General features: G+C 43.9%; 2 protein-coding genes across 5 annotated transcripts in view; one reads left to right on the forward strand and one right to left on the reverse strand.

Moving 5' to 3' along the window:
- LOC147033461 (uncharacterized) overlaps positions 1–9,694 on the forward strand; it is a 42,408-nt gene extending 32,714 nt beyond the window's left edge. For all 3 annotated transcript variants that reach the window (XR_015055549.1, XR_015055548.1, XM_085871652.1), the window contains one exon: positions 8,995–9,694. Coding sequence is in view for 1 of the 3 variants with exons in the window: in XM_085871652.1 (XP_085727778.1) it covers positions 8,995–9,164 (170 nt within the window). In the remaining 2 variants the exon portion in view is untranslated. The remainder of the gene's footprint in view (positions 1–8,994) is intronic.
- LOC147033460 (semaphorin-3A-like) overlaps positions 1–15,937 on the reverse strand; it is a 226,025-nt gene that overhangs the window by 138,003 nt on the left and 72,085 nt on the right. The window lies entirely within an intron of this gene.

Raw genomic sequence — 15,937 nt, forward strand, 5'->3', positions numbered from 1 at the left:
TAACTTATAGATAACTTATACCAACGAATGCTTAGCGTGTTGTCGGCGTTCACAACCTATGCCCAACGATAGTCTAACTTATGCATAGCGCGACAGCGTATCGCCGACGATCACGTGGCCTAGCCTATTAATTAGCTGCCGCTCAATGATTTAAATCATAACCACACTAGGAATCGAAGTGTCAACATCACCGTCATGCCGAAGAAAAAAAAATTTGGAGTCTGGAACACTGACGGGTTCCTCCTGTAAAACCCATTTTTATATACCAATTCCGCTCAACGCTGCCAATATGCCATTATACGATAGCTGTAAGTTAGAAACACGTTCAGTAAGTTCTGTGGTCATCCGGAGGACGTCAAATACGTCTACATACGTCAATATGCGCTGGAGATACGTTACACATAGGTTCAAAGCACGTTACTCATAGGTGAGAAATAAGTTTCGGGTACGCTAAACATTACCTCGACGTGTTTCAACTTATGAGTAACTTACAAGTAACGTGTGTCGACGTGTGTCAACGATCGCATAACGTGCCTACAACTTATGGCCAGCGTATGCGGAATGTGTGAGTCATACGGTGGCATACGTCGAAAAATTTTGACCATGCTTAAAATTTCTCGACGAGCTCGGCGTACAACGACGTATGCCAGCGTGCTTCAGCATGCTCTTAACGTATAGAAAACTTACCCATAACGTATTCGACGTGTGCCAGCGTTTTAGACAAATTTTTCATACGTCAGCATACGCTTGCTAAATCGTCAAGGTGTGACAGGGCCTTCATCTGTCCCGTTTTAACTGTTTATTTTCCCACCCACATGTTACTGTGTGTTCCTAGTTCGGTTTTGTTTAAAAAATCGTGCAATTTGTGAGATTTCATCAAACTTGTCTTAATGGGTGCTTGAGGCCTATCCTTGAGGCCTACCCTTTGTTCCCCTCAGTGTACGATCATGTTTATTTGTTTTTTCTCCCCATTATCTTCAATTTCTATCTTTCCCACTTTCTTAACGTCCCCCATCCCTCCCAACTAATCACTATTTTTTATCTAAAATCAAAAAACAAAATAATAAAAAAAACGCTACCTTTCTCCGATTCCTCTTCTTCTTCTTCTTCTTCTTCTTCTTCTTCTTCTTCTTCTTCTTCTTCTTCTTCTTCTTCTTCTTCTTCTTCTTCTTCTTACTCTTCTTCTTCCTCGATTTTTTCTACAACACTTCCATGACCTAATCTGTTGAAAACTCTCTCAAACATTAATAATAATAACAAAAACAATATCTTATAATGCTTCATCTTCCTCTTTCACACATGTGGTTCTCTTTACTGTATCATAATGCACTATTATTCTGCATTTTAAACAGACTGCTCTCAATTCAACGTTTCCTTCATACCTTGCCGAAAAAAAATCAAACTGTAACAGCGTTTCTTCTCTCCATTCTCTGAATTCGCCTTTATTGCATCCCTAAAAGATATGTGTTTAATCGCATAACTGACCTAAAACTTTTTAAAACCCCAGTTAGGTATGAATGTTCGCTTTCCATCAAATATTCTTTTTTTCCAACTTCAGTGCCAACTCACTCCTCTCACCCATCACTCTCAAAGCAACTATCCCACTCTTCTCCCTCCAAGCCTCCCTCTCACCTCTCTCAAAAACTCTCCCCTCACCTTTCTCTCACCATTCATCCCCCTCACTCATCCTTCCCAAAGTTGCCACCCCACCGATCCACAAAGCTGCCTCCTTCCACTGCCCTCTCACCTCCATATCTTCACTCCACCTCCTCAAATCCTCAACTGCCTTCTTCCCCCTCTCTTGACCCGCCTCTCCACCAGCACCACAGAGCCTTTTCTCCTCCTCATTTGGCCCCTCCCCTAGCTATTCTGCAATCCCCCACACTCTTTCAACAACCCTCCTTACCTCCCCCCTCGTCTCTTGTCTTACCCTCACCCTCCCTCCCACCCCCTGCATCCAAAGGCTCCTCCCCTACCTCTTCATTAAAAGTATGGACCTCAAATATCCAGGGCCTTCGCTCAAACCTTTCAGATCTTTCCATAGAGGTTTCCACTGACAAACCAGACATAATCTGCCCAACAGAAACTTTCCTCCCCCAAGACGTGTCTGACTCCCAAGTATCTCTCCCTGGTTACTCCCTCCTCCGGTTTGACAGACCTGAGCCTCTCCCTGGTGGAGCAGTTGCTCTCTTCATCAAAGACTCTATGCCTCACTCTCCATGCACTGCCCTCACTCCCCCACACCCCCAGGAATACCTCTGGCTACAACTTCCCTCCACTCCCACATCATGTTTATTTGTGTACTGTACCATCCACCTAACAGTGATGACTCCATCTACACCTCACTATCTGAAAACATGGACCAACTTCTATCTTCTCATCCAAACTCTCTCTTCCTCATATGTGGCGACTTCAATTGTCATCATGCCACTTGGCTCGGTGTGGGGACCTCTCTCACCTGTCATGGCACCTCAGCAAATGCTTTCTGCAACTCATTGGGACTGACTCAATCGGTCAACTTCCCAACCCGGATTTCAACCAATGTTACTCCATCTCTTCTGGATCTGATTTTGACAAATTTCCCTGACAAAATCTGCTGCTCTTTCGCCGCTCCATTCGGTTCTTCTGACCACGTCCTTGTCAAAGTGGACATCTCTCTGGCTATTATCAGAGAACCACCTCACCACCGTCGAGTCTGGCATTTCACTCAAGCCGACTGGCAGGGTCTCCAAGCAGCCATTAAACTTATAGTCTGGTCTCCTATCGCTACTTTCTCCAACATTAACTCATCCTGGAAATTCTTTCAAAGAAACTTGCTCTCCCTCATGCACAGATATATCCCCTCTCGTCTTCAGTTGTCCTACCCTTCCTCCTGCCCTTGGTTTACTGAAGCTTGTGGTGAGGCAATTGTCCTGAAACAACTTGCCTTTGCCTCATGGAAAGCAAACCCAACTGAGGGCAATCTCAGTTCCTTCCATAAAGCTCGGAACAAGTGTGTATCTACCCTCAGGAGAGCAAGAAAATACCATCCTTCTCATCTCAAGTCTGAACTCTCAAATCTCTCTCCCTCCTCAAAATCCTGCTGGCGTCTCATCAAATCTGTTTCTGGTGTTTGTTCCCCCTCCATTCCCTCCCTTACCTCAAATGGCCGCACTGCTGATACCGCACGTGAAAAAGCTGAATGCCTAAACTCGGTGTTTGCAGCTAAATCTTGTGTCCAAAACCCATCACTTTCTCTACCCACTTTACCCAGTCGCACCCAACTGTCCCTGGACTCTGTGTCCTTTTCTTCTGACAAGGTGGAGAGCTTGCTGTCAAACCTCAACTCAGATTCTGCAACTGGTCCAGACGGCATCAGCCCACGCGTCCTCAAAGCCTGCTTTTCTGCTCTTGCTCACCCTCTCTCTGATCTAGTCACCCTCTCATTTGCTCAAGGTCATCTGCCATCTGCTTGGAAATCAGCAAACATCACTGCCCTGCACTAAAAAGGTGCAAAAACAGATCCCTGCAACTACAGACCATCAGCCTACTCCCAATCATCAGCAAGGTTATTGAATCCATCATCGCTTCAGACATCAAATCCTTCCTCTTCTCCAATGGCTTGATTTCCGATCATCAATTTGGTTTCAGACCAGGTCACTCTACCCTGGATATGCTGCTTCTGCTCTACCAACAATGGATGGAAGCCCTCAATGCCAGACAGGAAATCCGAGCCTTATCCCTGGACATATCACATGCTTTTGACACAGTCTGGCACCCTGCACTACTCACCAAACTCTCTTCCCATGGTATCCAAGGCCATCTCCACTCATGGCTCGCAGACTTCCTCTCCTGTCGCAGTCACCGTGTGGCCCTAAATGGAGTTCTTTCATCCCCTCTTCCTGTCCAGGCTGGAGTTTCTCAAGGTAGCATTCTGGGCCCTGTTCTTTTTCTGGTTTTCATCAATGATCTCTCTGACTCGCTGAAAAATCCTCTTTATCTCTTTGCTGATGACGACACCCTGCCGTACCATCGGTCATCCCTCAGAGCGGCAAGCAGCAGCTTCTTCGCTCACTGCTGATCTGGACAAAATCACAAACTGGTCCAACACGTGGAAAATGCCTTTCAATCCGGACAAATCTCACACTCTCACTATGTCTCTTCGAAAGGACCGTTTAGTACCACCCCCCATCCACTTTCTCAACAATCCTCTGGAAGAAGTCCTTTCTTTCAAGCCTTTTGGTCTCACTATCTGGGAAAACCTTTCCTGGGAAAGCCACATTTCAAACCTCGCCTCCAAAGCTCGTCGCTGACTGGGAATCCTCCGTCGTGCAAAGTCCTTCCTCCACCCACCTGAGCTCCTGACCACTTACAAAGCTTTTGTCCGCAGCCTGATGGAGTACTGCTCTCCCCTCTGGGCTGGTGCTCCTGCCTCCCACGCTCTCGGCTTCACAGTGTAGAAACCAAGGCATTTTAGATCATTGGCATCTCCTGCAATGAGGCTGAGTCTTTGGGCCTCTCACTCAATCACCGCTGGTTGGTCGGTGGTCTTTCCGTCTTCCACCTTCTCCTCTCCAGCCTCGCCCCCCCTGCTGTCTCTGCGATTTGTCCCCACCACATTTCCGCAGGGTGCTCAAGGTCCGCCAACAACCCCCTTCTGGTAAAACTACCAAAATCACGAATCACTGCTCACCTTCACTCTTTCATTCCTCTTTTTTCCCTCCTTTGGAATAAACTCCCTCACTCTATTCATTCCCATTCTTCCCCCCAGGCCTTCAAAACAGCTGTTCTCCACCACCTCTTATCATCCCCCATCCAAATCCTCGATCTTTTCTCCCCCCGATAATCCACCCAAGCCCACCTCCTTCAAATTCCCTGCTTTCCTTCCTGAAAGTCCCTTAATGTCCATCTTCTATTCCCCATGTTCCCCGTCCCATCCCTCTCCCTTCCACAGATCTCCTCATGTCTCTGTTCCCCACTGTTTTGTCCTTCCCACTCCCTCCCCTCTTGTCTCATCCCCCCCATGATGTGCGTTGTGTGTTAGCTCTCATACGAGCCTCGACAATTTATACAAAAAAAAGGGAAGGTAGTGTGAGGTGAGAGGAAGGGAAGGCAGACATGCAGTGGAGTGTTAATTATGATTCATCGTGTCTCATCAAAATGATTCTGCACAGAATAACAGTGAAGATGGAAACAAAATAATGTCTGAAATCAATTTCTTACTGGTCATACGATAAACACGGCCCAAAAACAAACTCCCATTTGGAGACAAACTCTCGTCCAGACATAAATGCCACCTGGATGCATCTGTAGCCAAGCTGTGTGGAGACAAACACCGCCCGGATGTACCTGGAGTCAAACACCGCTCAGACACATCCACAATCCGGATATGTCCATAGAGGGAGAGAGGGAGAGAGGGAGAGAGGGAGAGAGGGAGAGAGGGAGAGAGGGAGAGAGGGAGAGAGGGAGAGAGGGAGAGAGGGAGAGAGGGAGAGAGGAGAGAGAGAGAGAGAGGAGAGAGAGGGAGAGAGGGAGAGAGGAGAGAGAGAGAGAGAGAGAGAGAGAGAGAGAGAGAGAGAGAGAGAGAGAGAGAGAGAGAGAGAGAGAGAGAGAGAGAGAGAGAGAGAGAGAGAGAGAGAGAGAGAGAGAGAGAGAGAGAGAGAGAGAGAGTTATCAGAGAGGATATGTTATGCTTTATGAACAACACGCACGCACGCACGCACGCACACACGTGCTTTGCTGTCAGCAACTTTTCAGGAACCGGAAGGTTGGAGTCAGTGTGATTACCAACTACAGTACGTACTGTATTCAACCCAGAAACCTTGAGGAGCTTTCACCTAAAAACAATGTTACATTTATACAGATGTTTCAGGGAGATGTTCACAAACATTATTATTTTAAACAGCTGTGTGTGACAGTTGGAAAAAATTTTAGCTCGGTAATTTACAAAATATGTTAATTCGGCAAACGGCTCAGAAATCGGATGTTATTTCACAACTCGCTCACAATGACAGAGCACAAACAACTCACTCAGGATGATGGAGCAAGAACCACTCACTCAGGATGATGGAGCATGAACCACTCACTCAAGGTGACGGAGCAGAAACCACTCGCTCAGGGTGACGGAGCACAAACCACTCACTCAGGGTGATGGAGCACGAACCACTCACTCAAGGTGACGGAGCACAAACCACTGGCTCAGGGTGACAGAGCACAAACCACTCACTCAGGGTGACGGAGCACAAACCACTCGCTCAGGGTGACTGAGCACGAACCACTCGCTCAGAGTGACAGAGCACGAATCACTCACTCATGGTGATGGAGCTCAAACCACTCGCTCAAGGTGATGGAGCTCAAACCACTCACTCAGGGTGATGGAGCTTAAACCACTTGCTCAGGGTGATGGAGCATGAATGACTTGCTCAGGGTGACGGAGCTCAAACCACTCACTCAGAGTGACGGAGCATAAACCACTCGCTTAGGGTGATGGAGCAAGAAGCACTCGCTCTGAATGACGTGTCACGGCAAAGCGTCCACATTGAGTGAACACTTCACTCAGAATGATGTAGCGTGGTACCGCGATCAACAATGGGTGCTCGACAAATGTATTAAGTTGTTGCCTGCTCGTCTGTGCACGTCACATGGAACATCCCTTCGGAGTCGGCGCAAATGTTATAACTGTATTTTAAAATGTCCATTTTGACCAGATTTGCTTTGATTCCCTGTAGAGCACCTCGTGAAACCTTCGAAAATATAGATACAGATCTGGCAGATGCTATGGATAAGCAGTCCTTCTGATGGACAGGGTGTGAGGTCTCGTTGTGGAAGCATTAAATCATACAGCTCAATGAAGCTCGTTAATTTTGGTACATTCCGAAATTTTTTGTTCACTCAATATAATTCTCCAAACAGTAGAAAAAGATAAGTTTAATGCTTTAAAAATTTGATATTTTCTTATGTATGTAAGGAGGAGAGAACATAGCCTTGTTTGCTTAAAGTAAATAGGTATAACTGCTGAGATAGAAGACTCGTTATTTCTTTAAATTATCAGATTTCACCACAGATTTCGACACTTATTTAGTCCGGACAATATCCGATCCTCAAAACTGAAATAATACTTCAATGATATACTTTAATTAATCTGTGAGAGTAGATCGTGGAAAATCATGAAATCGCTACAAGCTTCTAATTTGAAAACTATAGTATGTACGAAAGTGATGTACACATCAATTTGTAGCTATGATGAACAGGCATTTGAAAATATGAGTGAGGAAAGTGAAAAAATAACTTTATCGTTAAGAAATCGTTGCAGTCTGCTCCAAGTCAAGGCATAGTTGAGCAGGCCAAAAAACATGGCGGCTTCAGACCCCAGCAAGGTTACCCAGGAAACACCTAAAGACCCCAGAGAGCAAGGTGGATGACAGAATGACAGTTTATAGCTGGGTCGGAATTCAAACCGAGTCGAGATGGGTTTGAGGCGAGTGAGCATACCTCGAGGCCATCATGTCAATTTTCGATCACGTCTCTCACCCATCATTGGAGGGAACAGGAAATCAGCTTGCAACTAATCAATTATCACCAGCTGTATGACTCGGATTTTATAATTAATTACCACTCTGTTCTTATAACCAAAGGAAGCTGCATAAAGCAAAACAGCTATATACAAGGTAAGTCCATTGCGGTTTCAACCTAACCTGGATTCATCCACAGCTGCAGTAACTTACAAGTAGCATATGCATAAGACTCAGAATGTTACATGCCCCATCAACCTCTGGCCAGGTTTCATCGCTTATTGGCAAGTCATCAACTTCCGAAACATCAAGCCCAATAAAGTATTCTCCTTTTATTGCTCAGTGTGGTTCCTTTCTGAATATATATATATATATATATATATATATATATATATATATATATATATATATATATATATATATATATATATATATATATAGGGTGCTTCAAAAATATGTGAACACTTTTTCTTTCCTTGCAGTTGACTGAAATGGCAATGACATTGACTTTGGAGCAAAGAAGAAAGGTTGCTGCATGGATGGACGTCTTTCAGTCAACCACGGTGGTTCGCAACAAATGCAGAGAACATTTCAACTGTGATCCGCCATTGAGATTGACCATTTATCGCGTTTACAACAAGTTCGTCAAAACCGGCTCAGTCCCATATCAGTGTTAACATTTTTTTGAAGCACCCTGTATCCATACATGTTATGATTGTGACTCAGGGAGGACTTTGTGCACCATCCAAGAGAATAAAAGCACACACAGATGTAGAGCAGTCATGTTATGGTATTCTGCTTTGAAATTAAATAAATCCAATTAATGTGATAAATATGCACTTCGCGAGTAAGCAACCCACCACTCGTCTGTTCCTGACCCACCCCCACACATCTGCCCGCCCCTCTTTCAGAAAGATAGAGATACAGTTAACTCAAACACAGTGAACTCTCTCTCCCCCCCCCCATTTTCACCATTCTCTTCCATTCAAATTAATGACAATAACTACTAACAAGCCCATTCACTCGATTGCTTGTTGGCTTTGACCGAGCAGCAGCCACGGTCACAACCACAGTCACAGGATGATAGAGGCGGAGACAGAAGCTGCTGGAAATGAATCAAAGATTCCACCCCCTCACCCCCCCCCCCCAACACACCTTAGCATTACACAAATGCAGCAAGGCAAAGCCAATGAGAAGCGACGAGCACAAGAGAGACGATTCTGGCATGGCCAAGACAAGGATGGGGGGCAGGAGGGGGGAGGGGGTGGTGGGAGAACGAAATAAAGGAAGAGCGCAGCAAATTCTCTTTCTCTCCACTTCCGCCACAACAGAAGTTTGAGTGCCTACTCCTCAGTGGGATTTTCCTGCCCTTCACTTCGGTCCACCAGAATGGGGTCACACCATATTTGCCTCACACCTTTCTCACTTTCCACACACATTTAAAAGCATTACCTTCAACTTTTTTTCCTCAGACCGCATCTCTTGTTTCTCTTCCCATTCTCAGCATGTTTTCACCACAGCTGCTGTAACAAGACACGTCTGGGCAGGCCGTTTTCAGCACCAAGGCGAGGGCTGCACTGCCTCCCGGATGCCAAATCCCTCAGAGAACAACAGAACGAGCCTTCCCGGAGCCACGCAGAACATCACGTAGGTCAGGTGGGACTCCGGCAGTGATATCGGACCATCGGGGCTCTGCCACCAGGGGGGGAGCGAGGAAGCGTGAGGAGTTGATTCGGGCGCTGCTCTGGTCATGGTCGTCTCCACCTAGGTTGCCAAAGGTTTGCTGGGGCACATCTAGAGCCAACATTCTCTCTCTTTTGATCCCCTTATTTCTTCAGCCCTCTTCCCCAAACTCTGTGGATTGTTTCGGATGTATTGGATCCAGTAATATATTCATGTCAAGTGATTTTTGCAAGTTTCCTGGGGCGGAATGATCGAGAAAGGGTAAGGGCCAATGTATGTATGTATGCGTTTTATATGTGTTTGAATTGCTTGCAATGCTGTGTCTGATTCCCCCCCACCCCCCACCCCCATTTTTTGATTAACAATTTCTCCCATCATTTGTTTGGATTTGAATTCTCCCACCATTTTCTCTCTTCTGAATTTCTCCCTCCAGTTACTCTCTTGGATATCTCCTCACCATTCCTCCAGTCATTTTCCACTCTTTCGCGTCTTTGCTGTGCAAATAAATTCATGAAACTGTTGATTTGTGTCCTGAATTATCCTGCTCACATTTGATCTGGGGTAATGCTCCCATGGCTCTTGCTTTGAGTTCACAATTGCAGTGGTTGTGCAAATCATGCGACATGCGCATTGGTTCACTCGGCCACTTAATTATTCACCATGTAATCGTCGGCACGGTTCCCAATTTGCTTCGTTCATCTTGCCGGTTTGGTAAACCGACCTTGGGCGCGAAGACATGTTGCAGATGGTGTCCTCTTGGAGTTATCCAGAGGCAATGTCCATATATATATATATATATATATATATATATATATATATATATATATATATATATATATATATATATATTAGTACAGTATCTCATTCCTTGAACATTTTGAACAGCAGACTCTGGCATTTTTTTTTCTCTCCAAGATTGAGGCTCTTGAGCAAGGTGACAAACGGTATGAACAGACAATGGAGCAGCTCGGCAACTCTCTGACACCATAAGCAAAGGTATGAATGAAAAGGTAAAGGGTAGACAGAGAAGAGGGTTCGGTAAGAAGGGATAATGGGGGTAAAATGAAAAAGGTTGAGATTGCGTGTAAGGATTAGTGATGACATGAGATGGTGCTGCACCACCTGCTAAAAAAAATCTGGAGGGATGAGGGTGCTTGCGCGACCTCTGGAAGCCACTTCCACAAAAAGGAGAAATGAGGAACAAAAGAGTTTAGGTGTACAATTAGCCTGGAATTTGGAGGTTTGACCAGCAGCGGGTTACTGGAAGAATAAGTACATCTTGGAGTTGCTGGCGAGGGTCAGATGGCTGAGAGAGGATACTATCCATGCTAATTAAAATATATCCAGGAGCCTTAAAATTAAATTACAATGTGCGACATAATGCATTGCATCCTCACGAATGACAGGCTTGTGGCATGCTTTAAAAGTTTTATTTTCCAGTGGGTAATTACAAAAGAGTCGAAATTACTAATTTTCATGTTAAAAGCAGTTTGTGTGAAAGCAATTCTCCAATCCGTTCATCAATGTGCACCACGTGACCTTAAAGTTCAACTGAAGCTGCTAAATATGAAGAGACTGGCATGGATCCGTTGCCGTGTAAGGGTATAAAGGTACCTTTAAGAACATTTTGAAGCAGAAGAAGTTCAAGCTTGTTATTTGTTCTAAAGTTGATCAAATCGGGGCTGAATTAAGTTGTCATGTGGGTTCGCTTACTCGATAAGGCGCACAGAGTGGTGATGGCAAACAGGGGGGGGGGCAGTGGAATCGTCCATCCATGCATCCATTAAGACCACACTCTGTGGAGAGCAGTGGTGCTGCCAAAGCAGTCTCCTGGGCTATTGGGCACAATGCTGGACAGGTCACCACTCCAACACAGGATACAGCAAGCTGGTATTCACTTTACCAACCTCAGAAGGATGACAGGCCGAGTCAACCCCACCTGACATTAATTCAACAGCCAAGCAGGATTTGAACTCAGGACCCTAGAATGCCAAGCCCACCAATCTAGCAATTAGGCTAACACCAGGCATGGAATTCTCATTTGTACTGATGCCTGCTCAATAATAAACAATCTTTTGTGATCCGACGATGAAATGAGGATCCTTTTATCGGTCGCTTTGACAGCAACAAAATATCTTGAGCAAAATCCTTCACACATAGTGTATACACAATACTAACTACATCAGTGATCCCAGGAAGAAAACATAGTTGTACTTGAGCAACTAATAATTATCTTCAGGAAAGTGTATTTTTGCTTAATGAGAAGGGTGAGTTGAATCACGCAGACTGTAAACGAAATACAGACTACCCCCCCCCCCCCGCCCCCATAGCTATGAAGATGACTGTTCAGATGTGACTTGTGAACACCTGGGTTCATTAATTCCTTATCAGTGTATGAGGTGCTGCCTGCACAGCAACTACACCCTGAGATAGCGAGAAGTGTAACCTGGTGTCAAAGAATCTCCCAGAAGACCTACCCGCATTTAAGGGCAGAAATTTGTAATTTGTTAATGGTGCTGGCAAAAGCTTGTTTACTTTTCACAAAGGGATACCATGCGATCTTTAACATCCACAAACTAATGCTGGCAGATGGGACACCCAGTCTGCAAAGCACCAATCTGACAGTGTATAGGCAGGTCGAGAATCAAACCCAGGCAAGACAGCCCAAAGGTAGGAGATCTGCTCCTGCACCATTGTGTCATACCATCAAATAAAGCAATGCACACGAGAAAATAGAAAAATAAAACAACTTGGACTATAACAAAGAAATTTTATCAACAGAAAACCTATATGAATATGGTAAGCACCTTGGGAAGAGAAGTGCAGAGGACTTATCGAACATTAGCTCGAACAGAGTAAAATATGGGAATGTAGATGGAGGGAGGGATCGGAGGTACACAACAAACACGAGCCTTCACTTAGACACAATTCAACCTGGGAACGCGATGGAGACTCCAAACACTATGATAGAAACATCCCGTTAATGAGCACATATCTGAAATGAGTTGATATGAGAAGAGAAAATAATAAACTTTCATCACAAAAAAATTAAAAAAACAACATAATTACACATGCACACAATCCTTGGTAATTACAGCATCAGGTACCAGGAAGCAATTATGGCCAAATTATGGGGGGAACCAAGTGAGGGCTCACAAGGAGCAATCCTACATTACGTGTGTAGCGCTGCGTGTGCGAGAAGTGCAAGGCAGCCCGACGAGTACATTGCATTCTATAATTCACAACAACTCTTGGCTTCGGGAGCAAAATAGAAGATCGGAAATGCAGCTATCCATCAATTCAATCTCCAAGCTTTTAAATTGAATAATTGCATCAATTAGTTTCAGAAGGTACAACCACATCTTGCGCAAATATGCACCTGCATCATTGCATCCATAACCGGTAGCGACCCGCACCCGTAGACTCAAACACGCTTTGTAAATATTGTTCACAATGGACGATGTAAAATTCGACCGAGCGAGTGATATTCTCTTGCTGACCCGAACGGGCCGTAAAACAGTCGGAATTTTGAAAAATAATTTCCGAATTGGCTTTCTTTACATCATCAGTCCTACAATATGATCCTGAGCAGACATGGAAGCAGCAGCCTTAGCTACATCTAACCTTTGTGCATAAAATTTCGATATTTTCGAGTAATCCTATAAAATTTTGCTCCTTCCTCGGGTGGGAGCATTCGAGGTGAGATGATTTGGTGCTCATTTGTAAAATTCTATAATTCGAGGGGATAATCTCATCAGTTTAAACCTCTTTGAAATCCCCAAAGTGCGTTCTGAAATGAGCAGGCCATTAGCAATATTGCATTGAGTTTTGAAATTATCATCTCCCATGCTACTTGCAAGCAGGTTGGAAGTGTTGCCCGAATGACTCGAGCCATGATCAATTACTCGGCGAAGGTCAGTCAGTCTCTTCTCCAGAATTTTTTTTCTTCTTTACTCCATCCCACCCATTGGGACCATACTCTGTGCAGAGCATTGGTGCTGCCTAAGCAGACTCCTCCTCATTGACATAATAGCTTGGGGATTTGTTTTTGTTTCCCCTTCCCCACTGCCACACCCATCCTTTACTACATTTGAAAGATTCCTGGTGATTCAGATCATCGTCGCTCGAGTTTTGGCCAAGAATCGCCTCTGGTTTGCCATACGATCAAACGTATGCAGCGAGAGACGATCTTTTGAATATGATCCTCTGATCATCATCGAGTAGAACACAGTGTCTTTTTTGAGCAAAATTTAGCAAAAGTTGATGTCACTCACACCTGTGCTTCTCACATCATGCACAAGAGATATACACACAAGAGATGTTACCCCAAGTCTGGGTTGAGCTCCATGGTCCGGTCGGTCTGTGCTTCTGAACCAAAAGCAAATTCAGTGCATATTGGGTTTTTCTTCTGAACAACGGAAAATAAAATACAGCAAATCATGTTAACGCATTTGAAATTCGCCTGCAAATCGTCTGAGATTCACATCCAGTGTGTGTTCGTTTCACTGGCGAACGTCCCACAACTGCGTTAATTCGCCCGAGAATAATCACACTGGATCGGCACGGATGAATTGCCTCAGTGTATGGACCTCTTTAGGCTTTGCCAACAACTTTAAAGTCTGTATCAAATCAACTTGGCAATCAATGTTTCTTCGCTGGATGCAAGTTCCCTGTCCGCGAGCACGTTTACGACGACGAGCAATGGAAAGATCAATGGAACACGATCCATTAGCAGATCTGAGCAATCATATTTGACATTGTTCTGTCTCAGTTGACAAACAGCCTGCCATTGCATGACAGTAATGACACAATACACTTTGTTTACACTCAAAAGCATGGATAGTTAATTAAGGCAGATGGAGATAGATTTCACTGTTGTGGCGGAGGGTGGGAGCATTCAAGGGCAGGGATGCTGCTGTGCGCTGTTAGTGAAGAACGTCGTCGGATTTTGTTGAAATGATCATCAGAATTGGATCGCTGGTCGTAGCATCATCTTGAAAGAACTCTTTCATTAGCGCTGCTGTACAGGGTTCCCACTTATTTTGAGATGTCTTTTTTAAGGACTTTTAAGGGCTAAAATAACCCCTTTTTAAGGACCACATCCTAGAAATTCCAGAGGTAAATTGAGGGTAAATAGAAATTGCAATAAAATATCATTTTTAGCCGCGTCTCGCTTAGCAAACGTGGCTCAAATAGAGCTCGGCGTTGTTCTTCTTATTCTTGTTGTTGTTGTTGTTGTTGTTGTTGTTGTTGTTGTTGTCCTTATTCTTCTGGTGAAGCCAAAACTTTAAAAACTTTTAGGACTCGGCTCTTTTACATACAGGATCCGGATCTCCTTAAATACTAAACACCTGTACACATCCTCGCATTGAGGGTGCCTTTTGAGAGCGTCTATCATGAACTTTTAAATATATTCGGACATTTGCTTTAAAGTTTCGAAAAGTTCACGTTACTATTTAAAGATTATTCCATTTAATGTATTGTAATTTCGTAAATACACGATTTATTTCGTAAATACATTATGACGGGTCTCGCTATTGGCTTAATCAAGGCACGTGACGAAATATCGGAAGTTGTTGTTGTTGTTGTTGTTGTTGTTGTTTGTTTTCATCTTCTTCTTCCTCTTCTTCTTCTTCTTCTTCTTCTTCTTCTTCTTCTTCTGGTGAAGACAAAACCTTTAGGACGCGGCTCTTGGACACATTTGTCCTTGTTTAGAATACTAGTCCGAGGAAAATGAAACACCCTTTTCCAAATAACAGGAAAATCAGATTTTTATTGACTTTTTTTTTGACTTTTGAACATTTTCCTGAAATTTAAGGACATTTAAGTACTTAAATTGTACAACTAAGAAATGTTGGACTTTTATGGGTTTTAAGGACCCGTACGAACCTCGCTGTATTTTAGCGGAAAAAGAAAGCTAATCTTTAAAAACAATCACGCATTCAATTAGATCTGGCAAATAAACTTCCTTAAATCCAAGACTTTTCAAAGCTCATGAGAAATAATGACAATATTATAACTGGAGTGAAGTTGATGACACATCATCATAAATCCCCACGCTTCCCACCTAAAGCAAGGCTCAAAGATGGCACAAAGTTCCACTCGGATTGACAATATCAAATTTCGAGTTAAAAAAAAAATCTTCCGTTTTGAACCCTATGATCCAAAAATATCATTCCATATTTCATGAGTCCCCCCAATGTTTGTTGCATTTAGAAAGCTTCATTTAAAAAATGTTTTAAAAATGTGCCCGTAATTGCATTTTTTGGTACCTTTTGACCCCAGCTCAGAGGCAGGGCTAAAATGATGCTGCTCTCACACCTTCCTGCTATGTGGTGATCATAACTACAAAGTTTGGGGAAATTCTGCAGAACCGTTTAGGAGGCGATAGCATGATGGACAGATGGACAGATAGACAGACAGACAGACGTAGCCGATTACAATGTCTCTCTGTTTATTTTATTTTTAAGAAAAGCGTGGGGATAATGAATCTTATCAAAAGTCTTTGGTACGACTTAGAAGGGATCAGAATCGAACCATCAACCTCGCAGACTCAAAGTAGACGCTCTAACCACAATGTCACCGATCCGACAAAATCCACAAGAGGGACAAGATCAATGATTCATTCTAACCCCTCCCCAAAAGAATCAGGGATTTCCCTTCATTTAAATTTTTGGTCTCTTCATTAGATATTGGCAATCAAAAATGTCCACTTCAGAAAAGAAAAAGAAAAATGCAAACAAACAAAACTAGAAGGGCACTCG

Source organism: Eptatretus burgeri, chromosome 2 (genome assembly GCF_056783735.1).
Source record: "Eptatretus burgeri isolate ZD-2024b chromosome 2, Ebu_testis_v1, whole genome shotgun sequence".
Taxonomy (NCBI): domain Eukaryota; kingdom Metazoa; phylum Chordata; class Myxini; order Myxiniformes; family Myxinidae; genus Eptatretus; species Eptatretus burgeri.